The sequence below is a fragment of the Hyperolius riggenbachi genome, chromosome 3 (assembly GCF_040937935.1).
Source record: "Hyperolius riggenbachi isolate aHypRig1 chromosome 3, aHypRig1.pri, whole genome shotgun sequence".
NCBI classification, from domain to species: domain Eukaryota; kingdom Metazoa; phylum Chordata; class Amphibia; order Anura; family Hyperoliidae; genus Hyperolius; species Hyperolius riggenbachi.
The window spans coordinates 437,294,210-437,317,524 of record NC_090648.1 but is presented as its reverse complement, the minus strand read 5'-3'; the positions used below and the strand labels follow the sequence as shown (position 1 = coordinate 437,317,524).

At 45.8% G+C, this 23,315-nt stretch overlaps 1 protein-coding gene across 11 annotated transcripts in view; it reads right to left on the bottom strand.

The window, feature by feature from the left end:
* The window catches only part of WNK1 (WNK lysine deficient protein kinase 1), a 262,349-nt gene extending 243,121 nt beyond the window's left edge, over positions 1-19,228 (bottom strand). For 6 of the 11 annotated variants that reach the window (XM_068277690.1, XM_068277692.1, XM_068277694.1 and 3 more), the window contains exon 1: positions 17,793-19,228. In XM_068277690.1, the coding sequence (XP_068133791.1) occupies positions 17,793-18,272 (480 nt within the window). In that variant the 5' untranslated portion in view covers positions 18,273-19,228. The remainder of the gene's footprint in view (positions 1-17,792) is intronic. The other 5 variants (XM_068277695.1, XM_068277697.1, XM_068277698.1 and 2 more) reach the window with 2 other exon arrangements.
* Between the last annotated feature and the right edge of the window lie 4,087 nt (positions 19,229-23,315).

Genomic DNA, 23,315 nt, shown 5'->3' with positions numbered 1-23,315 from the left:
CCCTGGTAGCCACGACACATATTGGGCACTAGGTGGTCTTAAACTCCCTGTGCTCACAGCGATCCATATAGGATTTACCGGCAATAACTCATTCGTGATAAGTATACTGCAGTCTCCTATATACTATAGTCTCACCATCCACACAGTTTAGTTTGTAGTGATTTGAATAGTTTGGTTATTAGTTTTTTTATTTCATTTTTTGGCACATGTTTGGTCCAGCATCCAGTCAAACTCTGCACACTAATCTATGCACTTGCAGCACTTTTCTAACGGCATTATATGCACTTCCAATTATATAACATGCATAAGGAAGCACTTTAATATTTGAACCATGAACGGATGTTGATTGCAATAATAATTTATTGTGTACATTGAACCTGGGTTTCTTAGCTAGGCAGGCTCCCTTCTGGGAACTGTCTGAATATAATATTATATATATATATATATATATAACATTTTCTGTGGAGTCAGAGCAATTTTGGGTACCTGGAGTCAGAGGTTTCATAAACTGAGGAGCCTGAGTCGGGAGGCAGAGTCGGAGTTGGAGTCAAAAGATTTGTGTACAAAATCCACAGCCCTGATAAGAATTAGACTAAGGAGTCGGAGTCATTTTGGGTACCTGGAGTTGGTGGTTTCATAAACGGAGGAGTCTGAGCCGGATGATTTAAGTACTGACTCCACAGCCCTGGTAATATGTTAAAGCGGACCTGAACTCAGAATGTCCTCTCTGCTCTTAAAGATAAGCAACAGCATAACAACATTTTAACCAAAAACATTTCTTTGTTACAGCTGATACAAATCCTGCAATAAATCAGCAGCGTGTCTACTTCCTGATTCATGGAAGCAGAACTATTGTTAACATCCTGTGCTTTCAAATGAGCTTATCTGCTGAGGCAGTCATGTGACACAGGGGAGAGATCAGATTACAACTTGTGATTAGACCTAAATGAGGGGAAATTAGACAGGCTTGACTCTCTAAATACATACAGGGTGCATTTCTCTGTTTTCCTTCTGTCCTGTGCAAGAGTTCAGGTCCACTTTAATGATGGGCATTGTTTAGTCATTTTTAAGTGTTTTAATTGATTGTGGTTATTACATTATTGTGGCAGTAATAACACTGTCGAGATACACAGTAGTGCTGTCAACTGGATGACCGTTTTTTCCTTTTTGGGAGTTTTTCATTGCATATTGTCAGGGAAGGTCCTAGCGCACTAATTATGTTGTGGTTGGTGCAGATCAACCCCTCTACATTTACAAAACCATTTCTAGTGAAGAAGTGAAGACATTGCATGCATTTCCTGGCTTCAGTACTGATCATCTGCAGACAAAAGTTCCACTGACTTCACAATGAACCAATACAGCCAAGAAGCTGATTATCTTTAAACCAGCATCTATTTTAAAGTCAGTGGAGTTGTGCATGGAAAAAAATAAATAAATAAAGCTCATCTTAAATGCTCTAATTATATTTCCTCTAAAACCACAGCATCTATACATCACTTGGCCCTGAAGAACTAGTGATTCCAAAAACACAATAGGTTAATAAAAGTCAATGAAGTTGATCTCACAGTTGCAATCTCCCAAAATTGCAACTCCAGTGCCAGCAGCATTTTTGGAACATTTGCACTTTAAATCAAAATATAGGATTGCTGCTGTATTGCTTTTTAATTGTTGTACAAATCTATTTTGCAGTACTTTTACCACCAAATGCAAAGCGTCATGGACTGCTGCAATACATCTGCAGTATGTCTACTTCATGCTTTCATGGAAATAGACATAGTATGGGCTGGTGCACACCAGAGCGGTTCTGGAGCGTTTTTTAAAATGCTTGCTGGGGGAAAACCGCTTGGCTAATGAAAGTGAATGGGATGGTGCAAACCAGAGCGGCTCGATTTTTCCACAAACGCATTTTTTAGATTTCTGGGGAGTTTCTGCCTCAATGTTAACCACTTAACGACCAGCTAACGCCCATAGGCGTCAGCAGGTCTTAAGTGGGTTACCATGGAAACGGCCTTTCCATGTCAGTTCACGAAGGGTGTCTCCGTAAACAGCCGGAGTGCCGCCGATCGCGGCTCGCCGGCAAAATGTAAACACGCGGGGAAGAAATCCCCGCTGTTTACATCATACGATTGGCCGGGGATCGCCGTCATTTGATAGGCTGAAGCCTATCCTACAATGCGCAGGACGGATATCCGTCCTGCGCACATCAGAGCCATAGCGAGAGGCAGAAAGAGGTAGGGAGGACGGAAAAAGCTGCGGAGGGGGGCTTTGAGGAGCCCTCCCTGCTTGGCCACACAGAGCGGCGGCGATCAGACCCCCCCAGCAGGTCATCCCCCTAGTGGGGAAAAAAAAAGTGGGGGGGGGGGGGGTCTGATCGCCCTGCTGTATTCACGATCTGTGCTGCGGGCTGCAGAGCCCACGCAGCACAGATCTCTAAAACACAGCCCGGTCCTTAAGTGGTGTATAGGAAAGTGGAAAACCACTCTGAAAAACCCTAGATCAGAGCGGTTTTCCAGGCGTTTTTGTTACAGTAGCTGTTCAGTAACAGCTTTACTGTAACAATATCTTTAATCTGCTACACAAAAACTCTCCAAAAACGATAGGCATGTTGCCTAGAATCGCTCTGAAATCTGCTTCAAAAACCTCTAGCGTTTTGCGGATCTGCTAGAGGTTTTTGATGTGCACTGGGCCTTCGTGCAGAATTTCACTTTCTGAACAAATATAGGTTTCTGCCAATTCCACAACGTGACATTTCATATTAACTGGACTAAAGAATAAAAACATTAGGAGACAACAGATGCCAGTGAGGTTACTAGGCTAAGCAAATAATACAGCCTTTGAAATGAAATATGCTCAGACTGGGAATGAAAAAGACACAGCTGCAAAAAAAAAAAGCGAAGGCAGGTACATTAAAAGAAAAAGACGACAAAGGTCACTCCACATGTAAACGCCTTATCCTGCACTTTATATCGAACAGAGATTGGCAGAGAAGAGAACTGACAGGATCCAGTAGTGTGAGGGAAAAGGAGGGCGGAGAGAGGCAGCGATGCTGATCTTGATCCCAGGACACAGTACACAAGCCTGCAGGGCTGTTGAGTCGGAGCAATTTTTTGGTACCTGGAGTCGCAATTGGTGGTTTCATAAACTGAGTTGTATGATTTTTCAGATGATATTTGTACCGACTCCACAGCCCTGGTAATTATCAGACAGAGGAGTCGGAGTCAAGGAGCCAGAGTTATTTTGGTACCTGGAGGTGGTGTTTTCATAATCTGCAGTCAGATGATTTTTTTATGGACTCCAAAGCTCTGCAAACCAGAAAATGTTTACACAAACATACATTTTAGTAGGGAAAGGAAGGGGGGGGGGCAGCTTTTGCAAAAAAAAAAAAAAAAAAAAAGTATTGTATTAGTTCAGCTGAGTAAAAATACATTCCTGTGTATAAACGGTTAAACCCTTAAATTCCAGGCCTGAAGTTCCCAAGCAGTTACACACAGAGAATGTATATCACTTTCTAGGAATTAACAGCAAGGGCGGGATAAATATAACTTGTGAAAGGCTGGAAACAAGTGGATGGTAGTGGCCTGTGGAGCAAATCTCTGGTCTCAGCCAGTTTGAAACATTATCCAGATCATCTGAAGAGTCTCTATGGGACACATGATCTCACACTTTGAAAAAAAAAAAAAACCTCAAGGCACTCTGTGAAGACAAAAGAGCCATGAGCAGTATGGACAGTGGACATGTGGACAAGTATGACACATGGCTCTGCACAATCTCCACCCCCAAATGCTCCCCAGTTTGCAAAGAACTGACTAATCACTTTTTTATTGCGTGCACAAATCTTTAAAATAATCCATCAAATATGTGCACATTTCAGCTTTGCAATTTATATTCTTCTTATCAGTCATCATGGCTTGCGTCAAAACAATATTTATTTTACTGGTTATCTGATATAAAAACGTCTATGCATGCATCATTTCTATTAGTCATCTGATAAAATGAAAAAAGTCTTCCAACAGAAGAGCTAATCCACAGCTGCTTTTTTTAACCATACAGTTGGCAAATGTAGTAATGTGGAAACACAACATAAGCACAGAGTGAAAGAGCATGCAGGGCAGTCTAACATTACATCAGCAGAAAAGTCACATTTCTATGTAAGGGCAAAGTTTTATGCACATTAATGCATTGACAATTTTGCCAAGGGGACCAATATAACTAGAACCAACCCTAAGAATGAATAAATAAAATTAATATTTCCAATACACAAAACCGTGTATTGAAAATAATATATTCCACTCAATATACAAGCCAGAACTAGAGATGTAAAGAGTAACTGTCGGGCATCAAATCAATTCATTTTTATCTGGTAAACAAGTAATAAGGATGCCAACCACCCTTTAGATTGTAAGCCTTTGGCAGCCCCCCCCCCCCCCCCCCACCTTAGTGTGTCCTTAATTTTGCTACCCCAGCAATGACACCCTTCTCATGGACTTAAGCCGCATCTACACGCGTAGATGCGGCCGCGATGCTCCTTATCAATCGAGCCGCTGATGCGGCTCGATTGATAAGATCCGACAGGACGGATCTCCGCACCGCCGATTCCCTGCTCGATCCCCGCGAGGGGACAATGGCAGGGAATCGTGGGGGAGATAAGCGGCGCCGGCGGGGACGAGCGGGCACGAGCGGGGAATCGATTGCGGCGCACACGCGGCGAGCGGGGGCGCTGCGGGCACGTGCGTGGACGCGCAACAGGCCGCCGATCGCCACAACATCTCCCCAACATCTCCCCGTGTAGACGGGGCTTAACTCGGATTTGATTTGCTGGGTCCCTGTAAAACGCATTTTATACCCTGACTGCACGTATAACCTTGTGCTATGTTGTAAAACTGTTTGCTACTGCTCTGTCACCACTTGTTACAACGTATGCATCCCTATTTATTGTCCAGCACTGTTGGCGCTTTATAAATACAAATAATAATAATAATAACAACCAGGCAATCCAAAAGTTAAAATCTCTATTACTTTTCCTGTTGATAAATGATCATTCCCCAGTTTACCTGACTTATTTGGTACACAAAAAGTTGCAGGGCGTGCTGGGTTTTTCTTTTTTTCTTCTGTACTTCCCCTCAGACTCAACTAAAGCAGCCCGATTGGTTGAAGCCTCTTTTCCTCCTGTTTTCACCTCCCACACCGCTGTTCCTCTCTGATTGGCCAATATTTCTCAAGCTGAGACAATGCACTTTCTATAGTGAAGGGCAGGCAAATCAGGCAGAGGAGACTAAGGGAGGAAATGACATCAGAATTGGCTTCAAAATAGCCACACTTAAAATGGGAAATGCTAAGAAGGATTTTCTCTTTTTACCGTAGAAAAAAAAAAATCACTAAAATCAAAACGTGGACAGTGCAATACATATGTATGCAGTACATATGTTATGTAAGTAGAGCAAGTATTTATCTACTTATGTGTTTTTTTCTGAGAGATTGTATGGCTGACTGCTCCTCTTTAAAGAGAATCTGTACTCAAATTCTTACAATAAAAAGCATACCATTCTATTCGTTATGTTCTCCTGGGCCCCTCTGTGCTGTTTCTGCCTCTTCCTGCTGCAATCCTGGCTTGTAATTGCCATTTTTATGCAGTGTTTACAAACAAAAGACATAGCAAGTGATAGGCTGAGAGGAGCTCAGTGTGTGAGTCATACATGCAGGAGGCCTGGAGAGGGTGTGTATAGCTTCTATCCAATCACAAGCAGCACAGCACATTCCAGCTTGACTGCCTCAGCCCCACAGAGAGAAGATTATATCATGTAACAGAGATAATACAGCCACTGTGCTACTAGAAAAGGCTGCAGTAAGGGCTGGTTCAGACGGCCGCTTGTGCAGCGTTTACCGCCAGCGTTTGGGGCTTGGCGTTAAACGCTCCGATTCAAGTGAATGGGAGCGTTTGTACCAAGCTTTCACGCGCATTTACACAAACGCGGCGTTCGGGTCCCATTTTCCCTGGCGTTCAAGGAGACCCTGGAAGCTACATGTAGCTTCCAGGGGCTGTTAACCGCGACGGCTAATGTCCCCCTACGGTAAGAAAAAATGCGACCGCATCCGAACAACGCGAACGCTGCTGAAAGCCCGAACGCATCACCACCACGACGCCAACAAACGCAACGCCTCCGAACGTCCGTCTGAACCAGCCCTAAGACAGAACACATTAGAACAGGTATAGGAACTTATAGGATAGAAGAAATAAGGCTCAACTTTTTTTTACAGTCTTACAGAGCCTTAAAGTGAACCTGAGATGAAAGAAAGTGGATCTTCAGTCCAGCATAGGCAATGGGGGAGAGTTTTTTTTATAATAAAGATTTTAAGTTTTTAACTGTATTACGCTACAAGAGGTTTATTTTTTGAGGTGAATATTATGCAAAAGCGGAAAAGATTTTGTCTGAGGAGGAACACAAATAACACCAGGACCCTGAGGCTCCAAGGCTTATGCTTTCTCTGACCAGTCTAACAGTGGTCAGAGACGACTGATGAGTGTGTGTCTTAAAAGGGTGTTTCTGGTGGTGGACCTGCATTGACAAATGATGATAGCAAGATATAGAAGCTTGAACGTCTAATGGACTTGCATGTTAATGACTTTGAAAGATGTGCGCTGGACTCCTTTATTGATACAGGTTCTATACTTACCTGAGGCTTCCTTAAAGAGGAACTCTAGTGGAAATAATGTAATAAAGTGCTTCATTTTTACAATAATTATGTACACATGATTTAGTCAGTGTTTGCCCATTGTAAAATCTTTTAAATCCCTGATTTACATTCTGACATTACATGGTGGCATTTTTACTGTTGGCAGGTGATGTAGCTGCTGCATGCTTTTTTGGCAGTTGGAAACAGCTGTAAACAGTTATTTCCCACAATGCAACAAGGTTCACAGACAGGAAACTGCCAGGAGCACCACGGTGCTCAAGAGTTTCTTGTGGGAGGGGTTTCACCACAATATCAGTCATACAGCGCCCCCTGATGGTCTGTTTGTGAAAAGGAATAGATTTCTCATGTAAAGAGGGGGTACTGATTGGGATAAAGTTCAATTCTTGGTCGGAGTTTCTCTTTAAAGGGAACCAGAGAGGTTGGGGGGAAGCTTTAATACATACCTGGGGCTTCCTCCAGCCCCATAGGCACGGATCGCTCCCACGCCGCCGTCCTCTGCTGCCTGGATCCGCCGGTACCGGGTCCCGTCATTGCCGCTAGTCGGCCAGTCGGCCGGCGGACGCGGCCGATTCGCCGCATCACACGGAGCTCCTTCTATACAAGTACGCATGAGGCTGCCTGCTGTGCAGCCGCATGCGTACATGTATGGAGGGAGCCCCTGTGATGCGGACAATTGGCCGCGTCCGCCGGAAGTGACGGGCCCGGTAACGGCGGTTCCAGGAAGCGGAGGATGGCGGCGTGGGAGCGATCCAGGCTTATGGGGCTGGAAGAAGCCCCAGGTATGTATAAAGGCTTGTTCTTTTTTTTCAGCCCGTTCCTCTCTGGTTCCCTTTAAGCCACTTTGAGGCCGCTCAGTCCCTCGCTGTCTCCCGTCCCCCGCAATACAGACAAAAGCCTGGCCAAGTCACAATTCGTCACACATGCGCAGCTCGGACTGGTGTGTTCCCCCTGTTGCGCTCCTGTCCCTGGTACACTTGCGCAGTAGTAGTCCAGCTGCGCAAATGCGACTGGTCGGGCATGCATGAGAAAGCGCGATTAGGCCAGGCTTTCAGGCTGTACTGCAGGGGACAGAAGCCACCCAGGGAGACGGCGAGAGACTAAGCAGGCACAATGGAGCTTAAGGAAGCCTCAGGTAAGTATGGTACCCAAGAGGTCTTTCATCTCTGGGAACACTTCAAGAAATACGCCAGAGATAGTGGTCAGGCTTAAAGCAGTTACTTAGCATGTATGTGGTACTGCACATTTATGTTTAGTTCTTCCATTTAAATGTAGTGCGCTTGTGCTTTCTTTTAACCAATAACATAAGAACTTCTACCCAAGTATCGGCAACCAAAGAATGTCAGAAATGTAATTCAGCGAGCCTGTGGTATACAATGTTCATGTTTACCATGGAGGAATGCTATGAGATTGCACACAGTTCACTGCAAAAACTGAGTCACTCATCATAGACCACACAAAGCAGAGGCCTCTAATCAGTCAGGAATTCCAGAAAATGGCATTTGGGGCTAATCAATGAAGAAAGCAGATAGCTGGAATAAACACTCCCTAAAAGACTGACTCACTGACAAGCAGCGTGTTTAGCTTGTAGTGCAGACCAGTCCGTAAGGATACAGCACACCCATCCAATTGAGAAATCTGACGGAAATATTCTTAGTCACAACTGCTTGGGTTCTTCATTCATTGTTCTTGAGGATTGCTGATGCTTGTAGTAATGAGGAAACAAACATCCGTTCACCTCCTTTCAGCACTTCCACATCCTCCTATGGACTGACCACCTTCCTTTGTAGAGAAGCCACAGCTGACGAAGTTACAAACCTGTCCATCCACTGATAAACAGATGATGTAATGGTTTCACAGCTAACTGGTCTTGTTCTTATCATATTTGCTGAAGGGAAAATGGGGGGGGGGGGGGGGGGGTTATACTGAGGTCATTGTAGCATTTGCCAAGGACTAGTAATGCTGCCAGCTATGACATATTGCATGAGGCCATGAAAGGTCTAGATAGAGGGGTGATTATTCAAATTATAAAGTCCAGAATGTATAACCACTGAAAATATGAGGATTGCCACCATCAGGGCCACACTGCAGGCTAATTTAAAATTCAGTATGGAAATATAAAAAAAAAAAAAGGTCTATATTTTGCATTGCGGGGTAGACTCCTACCCCGACAATGGTTTTCACTGAATAGAAATGTTAACGTCAATATTGATCGCTTTGGACAAACTATTACAAGCAGCAGAGGATGAAAAAAAGCCGTCAAGGGATGCATATCCATGGAATGGGATACACACAATCTACTGTTTGAGCCAAACTTAGAAACTGAGCATGATCTAAGCCAGCATGTTGTGGAGAATCACACCCTACACAGAGCATAAGCGATGACTGTTAACACGCAAGCCAAACATCTAAACAATCAATATCACAGATCACAAGGTTAGAAATAGCAATGAATCAGTTTGAGTAACTTCCATCAACCAGTACCCAAAATAAAAGAACTCAATGATTCGGAATCAACAGTGATTTTATAGTCAGTGGTAGACGCATTTAATGTCCACTGGGGTTGACAACATACTCTGTAGCCACAGAATAAAAGAAACTAAAAAAACATAAAAAGCCACAGATAAATGATACCAGCTCTGCTACTAAAAATAAAATCTGAACAACATGAGTAAATCAGAAGTATTAAACATTAAAAAGGGGGAGAGGGGTCCCCCATAAAGCTATCTTTTAATGCCAAATTTCAAAGGTTATTGGGGGGGGGGGGGGGTTCTCAGAGTGAAAAGGGGTTAAAAACTACAAAAAATGAATTTCAAAGGATTTCTACTGAGTTGAGGTCAGAGATCTCTATAGGTCGGCAGGGCTGTGGAGTCGGTACAAAAATCCAACTCCTCAGTTTATGAAACCACCAACTCCAACTTCAGGTACCCAAAATTGCTCTGACTGTGACTCCTCGACTTCGACTCCTTAGTCTAATACTTACCAGGGCTATGAATTTGGTACAAAAATCATCCAACTCCGACTCCTCCGTTTATAAAACCTCCGACTCCAAAATTGCTCCAACTCCACAGCCCTGTAGGCCAGTCTAATCCCTCCACACAATACTCACTCATCCAGGTCTTTGTAGACCGTGCTTTAAAAGGGATACTAGGGGGATCAGGGGAAAATGAGTTGAACTTACCCGGGGCTTCTCACGGTCCCCCGCAGACATCCTGTGTTGGCGCAGCCACTCACCGATGCTCCGGCCCCGCCTCCGGTTCACTTCTGGAATTTCAGACTTTAAAGTCTGAAAACCACTGTGCCTGCGTTGCTGTGTCCTCGATCCCGCTGATGTCACCAAGAGCGCACAGCGCAGGCCCAGTATGGTCTGTGTCTGCGCAGTACACTCCTGGTGACATCAGCGGGAGTGAGGACATGGCAACGCAGGCGCAGTGGTTTTCTGACTTTAAAGTCAGAAATTCCAGAAGTGAACTGGAGGCGGGGCCGGAGCATCGGTGAGTGGCTGCGCCAACACAGGATGTCTGCGGGGGACCATTAGAAGCCCCGGGTAAGTTCAACTCATTTTCCCCCGACCCCCCTACAGTATCCCTTTAAACACTGGTGTGCAGCCATCTTGGAATAAACTGTTCTCACAAATTTGAGAGCATGAAATTGTACAAAATGTCTTGGTATCCCGAAGCTTTCAAAATTATTTTTAATGGAACTAATGCTACTGACAGACACCAAATTAAACTACCATGGCGGAAGATAAAGCCAGTCTCAGCCAAGAAACTTAAAAGAATTCAGCAGGTGTATAGAGTCCCACCCCCAGATCTGCTTAAGATCTCGCATGTCGCTTTTTATCCCTCCTCCTCCCACCCGCCACCACCTTATAGCAACAGACAAGTCGCTAGCTTGGAATTTAATGACATCTGTACAGCATCAGCACTGTACTGTATAGGAGCTGGGGAACATGGTGAAGTAATTGGTGAAATCTAATTAAAAAGAAAGATTCCTTGAGCTTGCACCAATTTGGAAGACTTCCCTGCCGAACGATGGATTTGAAGCCAGTCTGTGAAAGATAGTAAGCTTTGGCCAGATGCATAACACAGCAGCATTTACAGTTTTTTTAATCATACGAGCAATAATCGGTATCTGAAATGCAGCTCTCAAGACTGCTTCGTGCTTTATCAATGCACAATTTTAAAAAATGCAAGGCATGAGCATCAAGCATATTGTAAAATTAAACATGATTTTCAAATATAATAATTACTGTCAGCCATGTCTGTCAAAAAATGTCATCAACTCTGCAGCCAGTAACAAATCTAGATTCTTGTGGGCAGGCAAACGCCTGATTGAGGACTGTGAAGAAATTAGTCATCGGAAATGGTAAGGGCTCTAGTTTCAGTGCAATAAATGCTATGTGGAAACGCTCAGTGCTTCGCTTCTGTACTTCCCCAACCAGCTCTGAACTTAAAGAGACACTGAAGCGGGAAAAAAATGTGATATAATGATTTGTATGTGTAGTACAGCTAAGAAATAAAACATTAGGATAAGAGACATAAGTCTAATATGGTTTCCAGAACATGAAGAGTTGAGAAACTCCAGTTATCTCTATGCAAAAAAAGCCATTAAGCTCCATGACTTTGGAGAGGTCTGTCTTCTGAAGTTTATCTCAACTGTTAGTTAAAAATTTTCTTTTTCTCTGCCAGAGGACAGGTCAATAGTTCACAAGACTGCTCTGAAAAATCATTTAGAATTCCGAGTAGTGTGTAAACTGCAAATATTAAAGAATGATGCAATGTTATAAAACACTATATAACTGAGAATAAAAATATGAGAATATTTGCTTTGCTACTAATCTTCTGGATATTATCCGTACTACGCAACCAATTTATTATATCTTTTTTTTCGCTTCAGTGTCTCTCTAACCAGAAATTCACTGCTGTACACATAAACCTGTCTATCTTTGTTAGGGATGGTCAATGAGATGCAAATAATTAAAGGGATACTGTAGGGGGGTCAAGGGAAAATGAGTTGAACTTACCCACGGCTTCTAATGGTCCCCCGCAGACATCCTGTGCCCGCACAGCCGCTCACCAATGCTCCAGCCCCGCCTCCGGTTCACTTCTGGAATTTCAGACTTTAAAGTCTGAAAACCACTGCACCTGCTTTGCCGTGTCCTCGCTCCCGCTGATGTCACCAGGAGTGTACTGCGCAGGCACAGACCATACTGGGCCTGTGCAGTACGCTCCTGGTGACATCAGCAGGAGCGAGGACACGGCAATGCAGGCGCAGTGGTTTTCAGACTTTAAAGTCTGAAATTCCAGAAGTGAATCGGAGGCGGGGCTGGAGCATTGGTGAGCGGCTGTGCGGGCACAGGATGTCTGCGGGGGACCATTAGAAGCCGCGGGTAAGGTCAACTCATTTTCCCCCGACCCCCCTACAGCATCCCTTTAAGAATCAACTCAAAATTATTAGCATCTCATTGACCATCCCTAAACTTTGGTAACAGCAAAAAAAATTGTGTCACACATGTGAATCCCTATAGCCAAGCAAGGTAAGGCAAGAGGGATTCAGGGGTGTTCTCCCATCACAGCAAGGTGTCAGAATGCGGCTACAAGGGAAAACCGGCGCTAATGGATAAAGTAAAATAAATCTATTACATTACATTTTCTCTCTCTCAATTTTTACCATTTTACTTGACTGCATTGAATCAAATGGTTGTACAGCTACAAAAATGGGCAATAATACCATAACCTACCTGCAAAGCCTAGACAATCACAGAGACCTATGCTGATAGTTCTGATCATTTGTAAAGCTGTAGATTGGCACTATAAAGTTTCTTTTAACATACAACCATCAATTGAATATTCAGAAGCAAGGTGCTTCTTTCTGAAGCTAGTCTGAATGTACACTAAACATTCATGAAATATGCAGGCTTTATATAGTAGAGACTTAGAAACTGACCAATCACTAAGTTGCTAACCGTTGCACCAATGACTGAGGTCTGCGCTCTGATGGAAATCTCTGCTTAGTCTGTGATAGGCTAGATCAGGCTGGGCAAACTTTGCGCAGCCCGGGCTGCATGCTGCGGAGTACATTCCAGCAATTCTTCTCCTCCTCCCTCCATGCAGAGTCATGAGCAGGTGGTAGCAAGTGTTTCAAACTCACCAGCTCGCCATTTCCAGTGTCGCATCTCCATGCCAACAGGGTTCACATGACCTGATGTCAGGACGAGCCAGCATATTACAGGAAGGGAGTGGGGAAAGGAGAGGAATATGGCCGCCTGTCTGCGGGCTGGATGTACAGTATCCAGCCCACAGGACGTAGTTTGGCCAGCCCTGGGCTAGACTGACATGGCCCCAGCCCACTTGCGCAAGCATGATTGGGTGACATAGTCACAGCGCGTTGTTCAACCAGGCAGCATACCTGTCAGTACTGCACCGTGTATCGCACAAGGCAGACCTGATGGCGATGTCAGTCTAGCCTATCACAGACTTACCAGAGAAGCTTCCCTTCAGGTCCAGCTGGGGTGCAATGGTTAGCAACCTAGTAATTGGTCAGTTTTTAATAGTATGTACTATAAAAAGCCTGTGAATTTCATAGATGTTTAGTGTGCATTCAGCCTAGCTGGAGAACGAAGCCCTTTGCTTCGAAACGTCACATTGACGGCTGTATGTTATGATACATAGTATAGTATGATGATGATAAAAGAGCATTATTGAAAGAAACCTGATGGTGCCGGTCTTCATTCTTACATAGGATCCTTGTCTGTGCTGCGGACATGAGCTATCCTCACACCTCTACACTGATGGGAGCTAGAAAAGAGGGTGAAGATCGCATCGCTGAGTGACAGCGGGCCGGCTGCAACGCTCACAAAAATTAGCCAGGTGGAGCAGCTTAAAAACTCTGAGGAGAACACTGCCCAGAAAAAAAAAAAAAGGTTGAGAATATTTTTCTGGGGTTTAGGTGTACTGAATAATGAGGGCATAAAACACATAACACCTCAAGAGACTGAAATGCTCCAGGCTTGTTTTGATCTTTATAACTGTATGACAGCAAGTCACTCTCTAAAACCAGGTGTGACATCTCTTTCTAACAAAGCACTCTGCATTTCAGACACTAACGGAGAGCGCACAACACACTGGCTATAAAAAAAACGGACGTTCTACCCAACTTCCTATGCGTATTGTAGCGGCGATTTTGGATGGGGACACATGGGCAAGCATTTTGGAGTGGAGCAGCAGTGACTTTAAACGTGCTGGAGATGTTGGCAGTATGTCGGAGGTGGAGGTGAGTGCTAAACAGCGGAGGGCCTGATTCCACAGGTCCACCTTCTGCTGACCTCCCAGACACCAACATTTTTATTTTATTTCTACTATCTTTTGCCAAACGGATCCGGATCGCATCCTGATGAACACCTGATGCAACCTGACCGGATCCGGATCAGAACCGTACGGTTCCGATCCGGATCCGGTCAGGTCATCCGGTCCGTTTGGCAGAGAACCGCAAGTGTGAACGGTGCCTAAAGCTCACAGCCATAAAATTAGCCAGAACCAAAGCAGCCATAATTGAAGATTGCCATGTGACAATTACATATTCAGGCCAAAGCATGCATCATGAGAATGACTCAGGGCCCAATTTTCAGGTGAACCCACCACAGCTTCAATGCAGAAAGACCAGTAAAAGAGAAAAACTTAAATTCCTACGCTGGCTGCAGGACAAAAAAAAAAAAAAAAGGATTGAAAGTGCTGAGATAATAGATGCTCTATTTTTACAGTACTAGCCCTGATAAAAAGTACCCTTAATAAGAAGCACCCATTAAGCTCCACCCCTTCACCATCCTAGTTCCAATACAACCCAGAAGTGCAAGTTACAGATGGCTACCAGTCATTCACTGTGTTCCAATCAACCAGGGCCCATCCAGTGCGATAGGACTGCATACAAATCGAGTAACAGGCGACTCCCTTTTCTGCTCTCTTCCCAGGAAATCACAAAACATGCTGCATTTGTCAGTGCTACCTGTCCACCCCTTTCATTCATGCCTTGTTATCTTACCAGCAATTTTAGCACTGGTTGACTTCCAACATTGCCCAGCATCCCCCATGCCACACGTCCCATACCAGTGACTACCATCAAATGTTAAACTACACTTCTGCCTTTGCCCACACATGCTAAAGATGCGCAACAGAAATTGCTCTTGCCCAATACTTACCACACTCACTTCACCAAGAAGATTACTATTTTCTGTGCTGGTATGCCCGATGTTCCTCCATATCACAGCTGGATATACGAATTGCTGAAATCAGTTTAGCAACGCAACAGTGTGACAAGTCCGTTACTTGTCAAAGTAAGATAACTTTTTATGCTGCATATATACCACAGAACACCGACAGAGTACTTCTGTGACCTCAACGGTATTCAGAGGCGATCTTCTAGAGCAGGATTACCAGCCACATGGCCACAGACCACTGCCTGGCTGTGGACTGTGCCAAGCTGGGCTGCAACTGTCCATGCAGAGGATGGAGAACCAGACACTCTGCCAGAGGGAGGCTACATGTGTAGTAACAGGGCAGTTCTGCATTGTGTTCAGCAGCTGGGTCCTCTCCACTCCAGCCTCTAAGGGTGCATACACACCTAATTTTGATTGGCCAATTTTACCACTTCCATGTAGTATGAGAGCTTACCTACACTATCTGATCATAGTCTATTGGCTCTCATACAACATGGAGGTGGTAAAATTTGTCAACGATTTGCCAAAATTGGACGTGTGTATGCATCTGAAGTGGAGGGACGGTAAAGTGTAGGAAGTAATGAGAAACCAAGCTGTGCCACTGGGACAGACAGATGGAAGATCAGAATCCCCAGGGAGCAGATGCCAAGCGTGACCTTGAAAGAAGTGTGGTAGTGCCATCCAGGAGACCGCAGGGCAGAGAAGTCTCACGGGCTGGGATAGCGACTTTAAATTGCTACCTTGCAGCAGGGCAAGAAAGTAATTATTAGTTTTATCAAAATTATCCCAGTTCCCAATCAATGTCTTTATAAAGTGTGTTCACTGCAAATTTCCCTTCAATTAACTTTAGGGTTCTAGCAAAGGCAGATGCATTTTTTACAGTCATAGGTGGTGTGATTGGTACTGGTTCAGTAAACAGAAGTCCAGCTGTCGACTGAGCACTGTTCTCATTACCTGGGACACTTGTGGCACTGTGCATCATGCATTTCACTGCAACACACGTCTTGCATGAAAGTGATCTTTGGTCAGAAGAGAGATTGGGGCTGCTGCTCTAGACACTACTGAGCCAAATAATAGGACCTCACCATCTTCCAGACAGTCCTGTGGATACTACAAACCTGTACGCTGCCTTACAGTCTTTTAGTCACTACAATCCTGGATACTGTAACGTCACCACAGTCCCCTGGACACTACTACTGTCTCATAAAACAATTCTAAATGCTACAAAACACCTTTTGTCACACTGACATTCTACAAACAGAAAACCCTTTGCTATCACATGAAAATTCTGGGCACTACAGACCTTACTATAACCTGGCATCCCTTTAAACACTACACAGCTAAGTACTAACACCTCGCACACTAGATTCTACAAATCATACTACTGTCACCTCACAGTCCTAGAAACAGAATCCACTGCTGTCCCCCCAGGCCTCAACACACTAACAGGTACTATAGTCAGCTTGCCTTCGCTCTGTCATCTTGTTACTTTCCACACACTCTGGGTTGCCACACACGACATAACTATTTCCTCTGAACACTAGACCCTGCACTGTCAGACACACTACATCTTATCGCTATATGGATTGTGGACCCTGAGCCACATACTACATCTCAATCCTATATGGACACTAGACCACAGTGCCGTCACACTACATCTCACCTCTATTTACTCTATGGACACTGGACCATGTATGACACACACTTCATCTCACTTCTATTTCCTCTTTAGACACTGGACCCCAGTGCTGTCACACATTACATCTCATTTCTCTATGGACACTGGACCATGCACTGTCACACGCTACATCTCATTCCTCTATGGACACTGGACCCCAGTCTGTCACACACTACACTTCACCCCTATTTCCCTTATGGACATTGGACCATGTATGACACCAGAGCTGTGGAGTCTAAAGTGAAACTGAAGAGTCTGGTAATTTTTGTACTAACTCCACAGCCCTGCATGACACACACACTGCATCTCACTACTATTTATTTTGTAGACACTGGACCCTGATTTTCTGTATGGACACTGGACCACAGTGCTGTCACACATTACAACTCATTCCTCTGTGGACATTGGACCATGTACTGTCACACACTACATCTCACCTCTCTATGAATAATTGACCCTGGTGCTGTCACACACTGCATATCACTCCTATTTCCTATATAGACACTGAACCCCAGTTCGGCCAGACACTTCTTTTCATTCGAGGGGATAGTAATGAGCTGCCACACACTACATCTCACTCCTATTTCTTATGTGGACACTGGACCCTGTGCAATCACATTTCTCTCCTATTTCATAGATAGACACTGGACTCCTATATGGAGACTGGACCATGAGCTGTCAGAATGCTTCTTACTATTTCTTATATGGAGACTGGACCATGAGCTGGCAGATCATCTCACTTCTATTCCCTACATGAAGACTGGATTATGAGCCGTTAGACCATCTCTCGCCTATTTCCTATATGAAGACCGGACCATAAGTTAGCTGTCAGACCATCTCACTTCTAATCCCTACATGACCATGCGCTATCAGACCATCTCTCGCCTATTTCCTATATGAAGACTGGACAATGAGCTGTCGGACTGAATCTCATTCTTATTTCCAATATGAAGACTGGACCATTAGCTGTCAGACCATCTGACTTATTTTCTATATGAAGACTGGACCATGAGCTAGCTGTCAGACATCTCACTCCCATTTCCAATATGGACACTGGACCCTGAGCTGCCACACACTGCATCTCACTCCTATTTCCTATACAGAGACTGGACCACGAGCTGTCAGACCATCTCACTCCTATTTGCTCTGTGGACACTGGACCCTGCGCAGTCACACCGGAGACGTCACGTGTGATCCTCCATGCCTCACCTGCAGCTCGCACCAGGCTACCTCCACGGTGGTCTCAGTGTCCAGCCCCTTGTAGACGGTCTTGAAGGAGCCGCGGCCGATCTCGATATCGAACTTGAGGAAGCGGCCGTCGGGGGAGAACCCCACTGCCTTCGTCTCCAAATCCTCATTGTCGTCGGGCGGCCTCTCCTCGGCTAGGGCCGGCGGGCGGAGGATGAACAAGGCCGGGCCGGCTACGGGCACAGAGGCGACAGGCTCCGGGCTCTCCTCCTCAGGGGGCGCGCTGGGCGCGGAGCCGGCGGAAGGCAATTCCAGGGCCGTGGCATTGGAGTCGCAGATAACGCTCCGGCGGAAGAAGCGGTGCTCGGACTTGTCCTTGTCCATAGTGTGGCGCCGGCGGCGAAAGTCCTCGGGCAAGTCCTGGTCGTCCTCCCGGGGGGGCGCCAGCGAGCTGTCCGAGCTGGAGCCATTGGAAGGCCGCGGCGGGGGGGCGAGATACATGGTCTCCGGGATTGGGGGGGAGGGGACAATCCTCTCAGCGGGGATCAGGTGGCCGCAGCTCACAGGCCATGCCGTAACATGAGACGCGGCGGCAGCTCCTCCTGACAGAAATCCGCGCACACTACGCTCCTCACTCTCCGCTCCGGCCGAATGGCGCGCACGGCGCTTCGGTGGCCTCTGACACAGGCGGCGCGCAACGGGACCCGCCCACCTCCTTCGCCGATAGCCACACGAGCCCCAGCCGCGCCCACTAACAAACCAGACTCCGCCCCTGCACTAGCCTATGAAAGGAGACCTCCAAAGCCTATCTTCATCTTCTGTGCTGCGAAAGGCCGTCTTCTAAAATTAGCCACGCCTACTAATAACCTTATCCACGCCCCATTCACGTATCACGTATCAGCGCTGTAGCATCGTCCACTGCTAAAGCCCAGCTTCACTTGGTCCGCTGTGAATGGATGACTTCTCATATCTGCCACGCCCACCGAAACCGCAATCTCCATTATAAGCTTTTCTACAACTAGCAGCAGCGCTAGTAGCTACGTCTGTCTCCTCCTTCTTATGACAGAGGCAAATCACTTCTACACATAGCCACGCCCATTAACCGAGCCTCCTCTCACAGGAGAGCTTCTGAACCCAGCCACGCCTACTACCACATCTACCCTGCACTGAATCTACAGTTAACCCCCTCACAAGCAATCATTCACTCTCAGTCTGTTTCTCAACCGCGACAACTACAAGCCAATTCTCGCTTTTCGTTCTTCACCTCCCCGCCCCCTCACATAACCGTGCCCGGAAATCTCGGCCCACAGCTCTCACCAATGCGCGCCCCGCCCACTAAAACGAAATTCGCATCACTATATGATGCTGTATGCCTCTAGAAATGTTTGGCCACGCCCCGCTATCAAGAAGCATGTTAAAAAGCGCATTCCAGGGTAGCTTGTGCTTGTCCTATGCTCGCTCCCTGTGTGCATCACATCCCAGACCGTGTCCGATTACCACGCCCCTCTTTCTCCTCAGTATACACGCGAGGTAAGAGACGCCCACTAACAAACGAATCTCCACCCTCTTCTGTCACACATGTGACTAGAGGCTTGACATGCCCATTTATTTGAGCACGGCCGCGCCCGCAAGAGCATCCCATGGCTATCAACGGTGGGAAGAACCACGCCTCTGGGTGGCTGGGCAATGCGCATGCGCGGTTGCCGCTCCCTACCCTGAAGGGGGAGAAGGAGAAGCATGATGTCAGCGCGAGGCGTTATGGGAGGTTTAGTCATGGGAGGTGGAAGAAGGAACTTCGTTTTTTACAAATCCTTGGTTGTAATGGAGGCCGCTCTTTGTTTTTGAAGGGAGGCCCTGGTCTATATAGTTTTCTGGTCTATGGACTGTTTCCTAACAAAGGATGGTAGTACTGAGTATTGCTAGATGTAGAATCTTCACTTTCAAAGTGCATTTCTCATCACAGAAAATACAAGTTTTAGTATGGACTGATTGACGTCCTTTCATTGCTTTAATTAGATCCTAGTAGCAGTAGGGTATTGTACCGTGTTAGCAATAAGTAAAAGCAAGACGTTTTAAATCAGGATGATACCATTTATTGGCTAACTAAAAATGAATAAGAAAGTTTACGGCCTTAACGGGATGTAAGCCCGACGAAGGCTGCAAGGCCGAAAGCTTGCTTATTCTTATTCATTTTTTATGAAATGGTATCATCCTGATTTAAAACTTCTTGCTTAATTAGATCCTGGAACTGCTGCCTAAAAATGATGTAGACATCTTTGATACGCCTTCTGACACCAAACTGCAGCTTGCATAGCACCTAAAAATACCCATAAATAGGTATCTGAATCAGGACCCTGAGGTTACATTCACAGTGGGTCATTGCGTTGTAATGCGACGTTAAAGTCACAACACAGCATTGCAACCACATAAAAAGGTGATAATGCAGATTAACGCTGTATTACCGTTGCATACAGTAGGTACAGTAAAACATACAGGCAATGAAAAGTATGCTTTCCTGTACCTGGTAACATATGCGTTTACAGATAATGCACTGCAGCAGTGCGTTACCATAATGCTAGGCCTTACAATGCATCACTAAAGTCACACTGTGAATGTCCCATAGGCTTATCATTGCAGTGCGGCAAGCTGCCTTATAAGAGTTTATATCGCAGCTCCGCAACGTCCAACTGTGAATATGCCCTGAATCTAAAGAGTAAGTGCCTTTTCACACTAGCCAACATGTGCATGAACCTGATTTAATGCACGCGTTATGATGTCTGGAAGTTGCGGTTCGACGCATATCAGCAACGCTAGTTCGAATTCACCCGACTGGAAAACGCTTATGCCATACGATTATTAACTCCCGGATGCGTTACATCGTAACGCTCTGGAACGCTTTATCTAATGTGAACGGTAACATGAAAGTCAATAGACTTTCATGTTACCATTCCTACGGCATCCTAGATGCGTTCCGTCAAAACGGACAGAACAGCTCCTGGTGTGAAAGGACCCTAAGGGCACACTAAAGTGAAAAAGCTGCATTTACTAGAACCCAATTAAAGAGAAACCGTGACCAAGGATTAAACTTCATCCCAATCAGTAGCTGATGATACCCACTTTCTCATGATAAATCTTTTCCTTTTCTCAAACAGATCATCAGGGGGATTTGTATGGCTGATATTGTGTTGAAAACCCTCCCACAGGCAGGGCCGGTTCAAGTAACAATTGGGCCCTAGGGAAAAATTAGCCTGGGGCCCCCCAACAGATACCCCCACCCAAAAAGTGTCATTAGATGCCCTTTGTTGCAGCCAAATTTCCCTCCTGGGCCCCTGAGCTGGCTGCTGACCCTCCCCCAATCACCTCCCAACTTAACAGACTCTGCAGAGTCCCTGGGGAGCAACAGTTAAGATAGGGGAGGGACACCTTGGGGGCCCCTACAGGCTCTGGAGAAATTGCCCATTTTTTCCTATGGTAGCTCTGGCCCTGCCCACAGTGTGATGTCAGGACCATGGTTCTGACATCACATTGTGGGAGCCTTTTGCATTGTGGGGATAACAGCTGTTTCCAACTGCCAAAAAAGCAAGCAGCATCTCCTTCCACTGACATAGAGTGACCAGACGTCCCGGATTGCCCGGGACGCGTCCCGGATTCGGGGTCCGCTGCCCAGGCAGCATGAGGTCCCGGGAAACGTCCCGCTTCATGAACTGGCAGCGACATCTATAGACGCCGTGCCAGTTCATTGCCCGCTGTCAGGAACCGGCCCGCGGCACGCCTGTGTATACGGTTCCCGACTGCGGGTTTGACCAGATTACTTGGGGAACAGCCTTATTTAAGCTACAAACAAGGCTGGAACCCCTCAAACACTTCCCACTGCCACCACTAGCGTTGCTAGACACGTCCCCTCAGCTGTCGAGGGCTAAACACGCAATCTGCGTTTTCGTATTTGGGTCAGCTTTGCGCTTAGGCCGAATACGAGAACGCCACGCACCCACACACACAGTACAGTTGTACAGTAACACAGCACAATCAGACAATGATTTGTAATGCACGTTACACTGTCGTGCAGCAAAACCACTAACAGTCGTTCCGAACGATACTGTTAGACTTCCCACTCGGCTGTCGAGCGCAGAAGTGCCCCATACACACAATGCAATTACAATTTCATATGGTAGTGTTGCTCAAACATACAATTAGGCACGGACTTATACACAGCTACACTGCAGTCTCCTCTAGGCTATGAGTGTTAGTTTAGTACCGCAGAAGTCAAGCTTATTAAATAACGATTTAATATTCCATAAAAACATAGAACAATGCAGAAAATAATATATACAGAAGATGTACAAAAAACAAAGTAAAAAAGTTACAAGATAAAAGTTACAAAAATAAGAGGTTACAAAGATACACACAAAGCGATTTTGCTTACCAAAATAAACGGGGATCCAGATAGAAGAATCTTGGACTTTTGTGGACGGACACAGTTCTGGCTTTGACCAGAAGCCCCTTAGCTTGGGCCGGGAGTCCAGCTGCCGCTACCGTCAGAAGAGAACTGATTTGAGGTATCTGTCCCCTGGTTTTTATAATGAAATATTCGCCTCGAGGCTGTAAGCCTGTGTGGACGGGATGGGGGGAGGGACTAGATTTAATTACATCCTCAGTCATAATTGGATTTCCAGAGATCCAACATCCACTATAGTACACACACCCAACAAAAGACTTCCTTAGTCCAATTTCCCCAGGTTACAATGTCTATACATCTAAAGATTGCCTGTAAACAGACACAGACAATCACATCCGAGATGGTCTGCTATTGTTCTCCCTCAGGTGACTGCTAGTTTTCCTAATGAGCCCCTTCCTTGCCTATTGAAGGTGACTGGTCTATTCAATAAGACACTGGCAGTTCCTCTGATCTCTGCCCTGAATGACTGTTTTAATCTACATACAGACATATCCAGGTGACACCTTTCAAAAGCCAGACTGGCTGGCCTACCTACACCTCTGACAAAATATATACCTGAATGCGATAGAAAATGAAAGAAAAATGTTCCTGTTATCCTTACATCATCAGCACCCCAATATATCACCACACCCGCAGCCCTGCTCCAGCCTCCTCTTCCGGTGTCTGTTCCGACACCGGCAGGCGAGCAGGGCAACGGCAAGATGGCTGCCGAAGCCCTGTACTGGAGACTATTTGTGTCTCCAGTACAGGGCTTCGGGCACCATCTTGCTGTAGCCCTGCTATTCAACTCAGCGCGGGAGAGAAGATCAAGAGCAAGATGGTCCCGGGAGCAGCGCGCCAGAGGCCGGAGACTTCTGCCAGGTGAGTAAATGCTTTCTTTTCCAGGTGAAATGTTTGCCCGCATTGTGTTTCTTTTCCAGGTGAAATGTTTGCCCGCATTGCGTTTCTTTTCCAGGTGAAATGTTTGCCCGCATTGCGTTTCTTTTCCAGGTGAAATGTTTGCCCGCATTGCGTTTATTTTCTGGTGAAATGTTTGCCCGCATTGCGTTAATTTTCTGGTGAAATGTTTGCCCGCATTGCGTAAATTT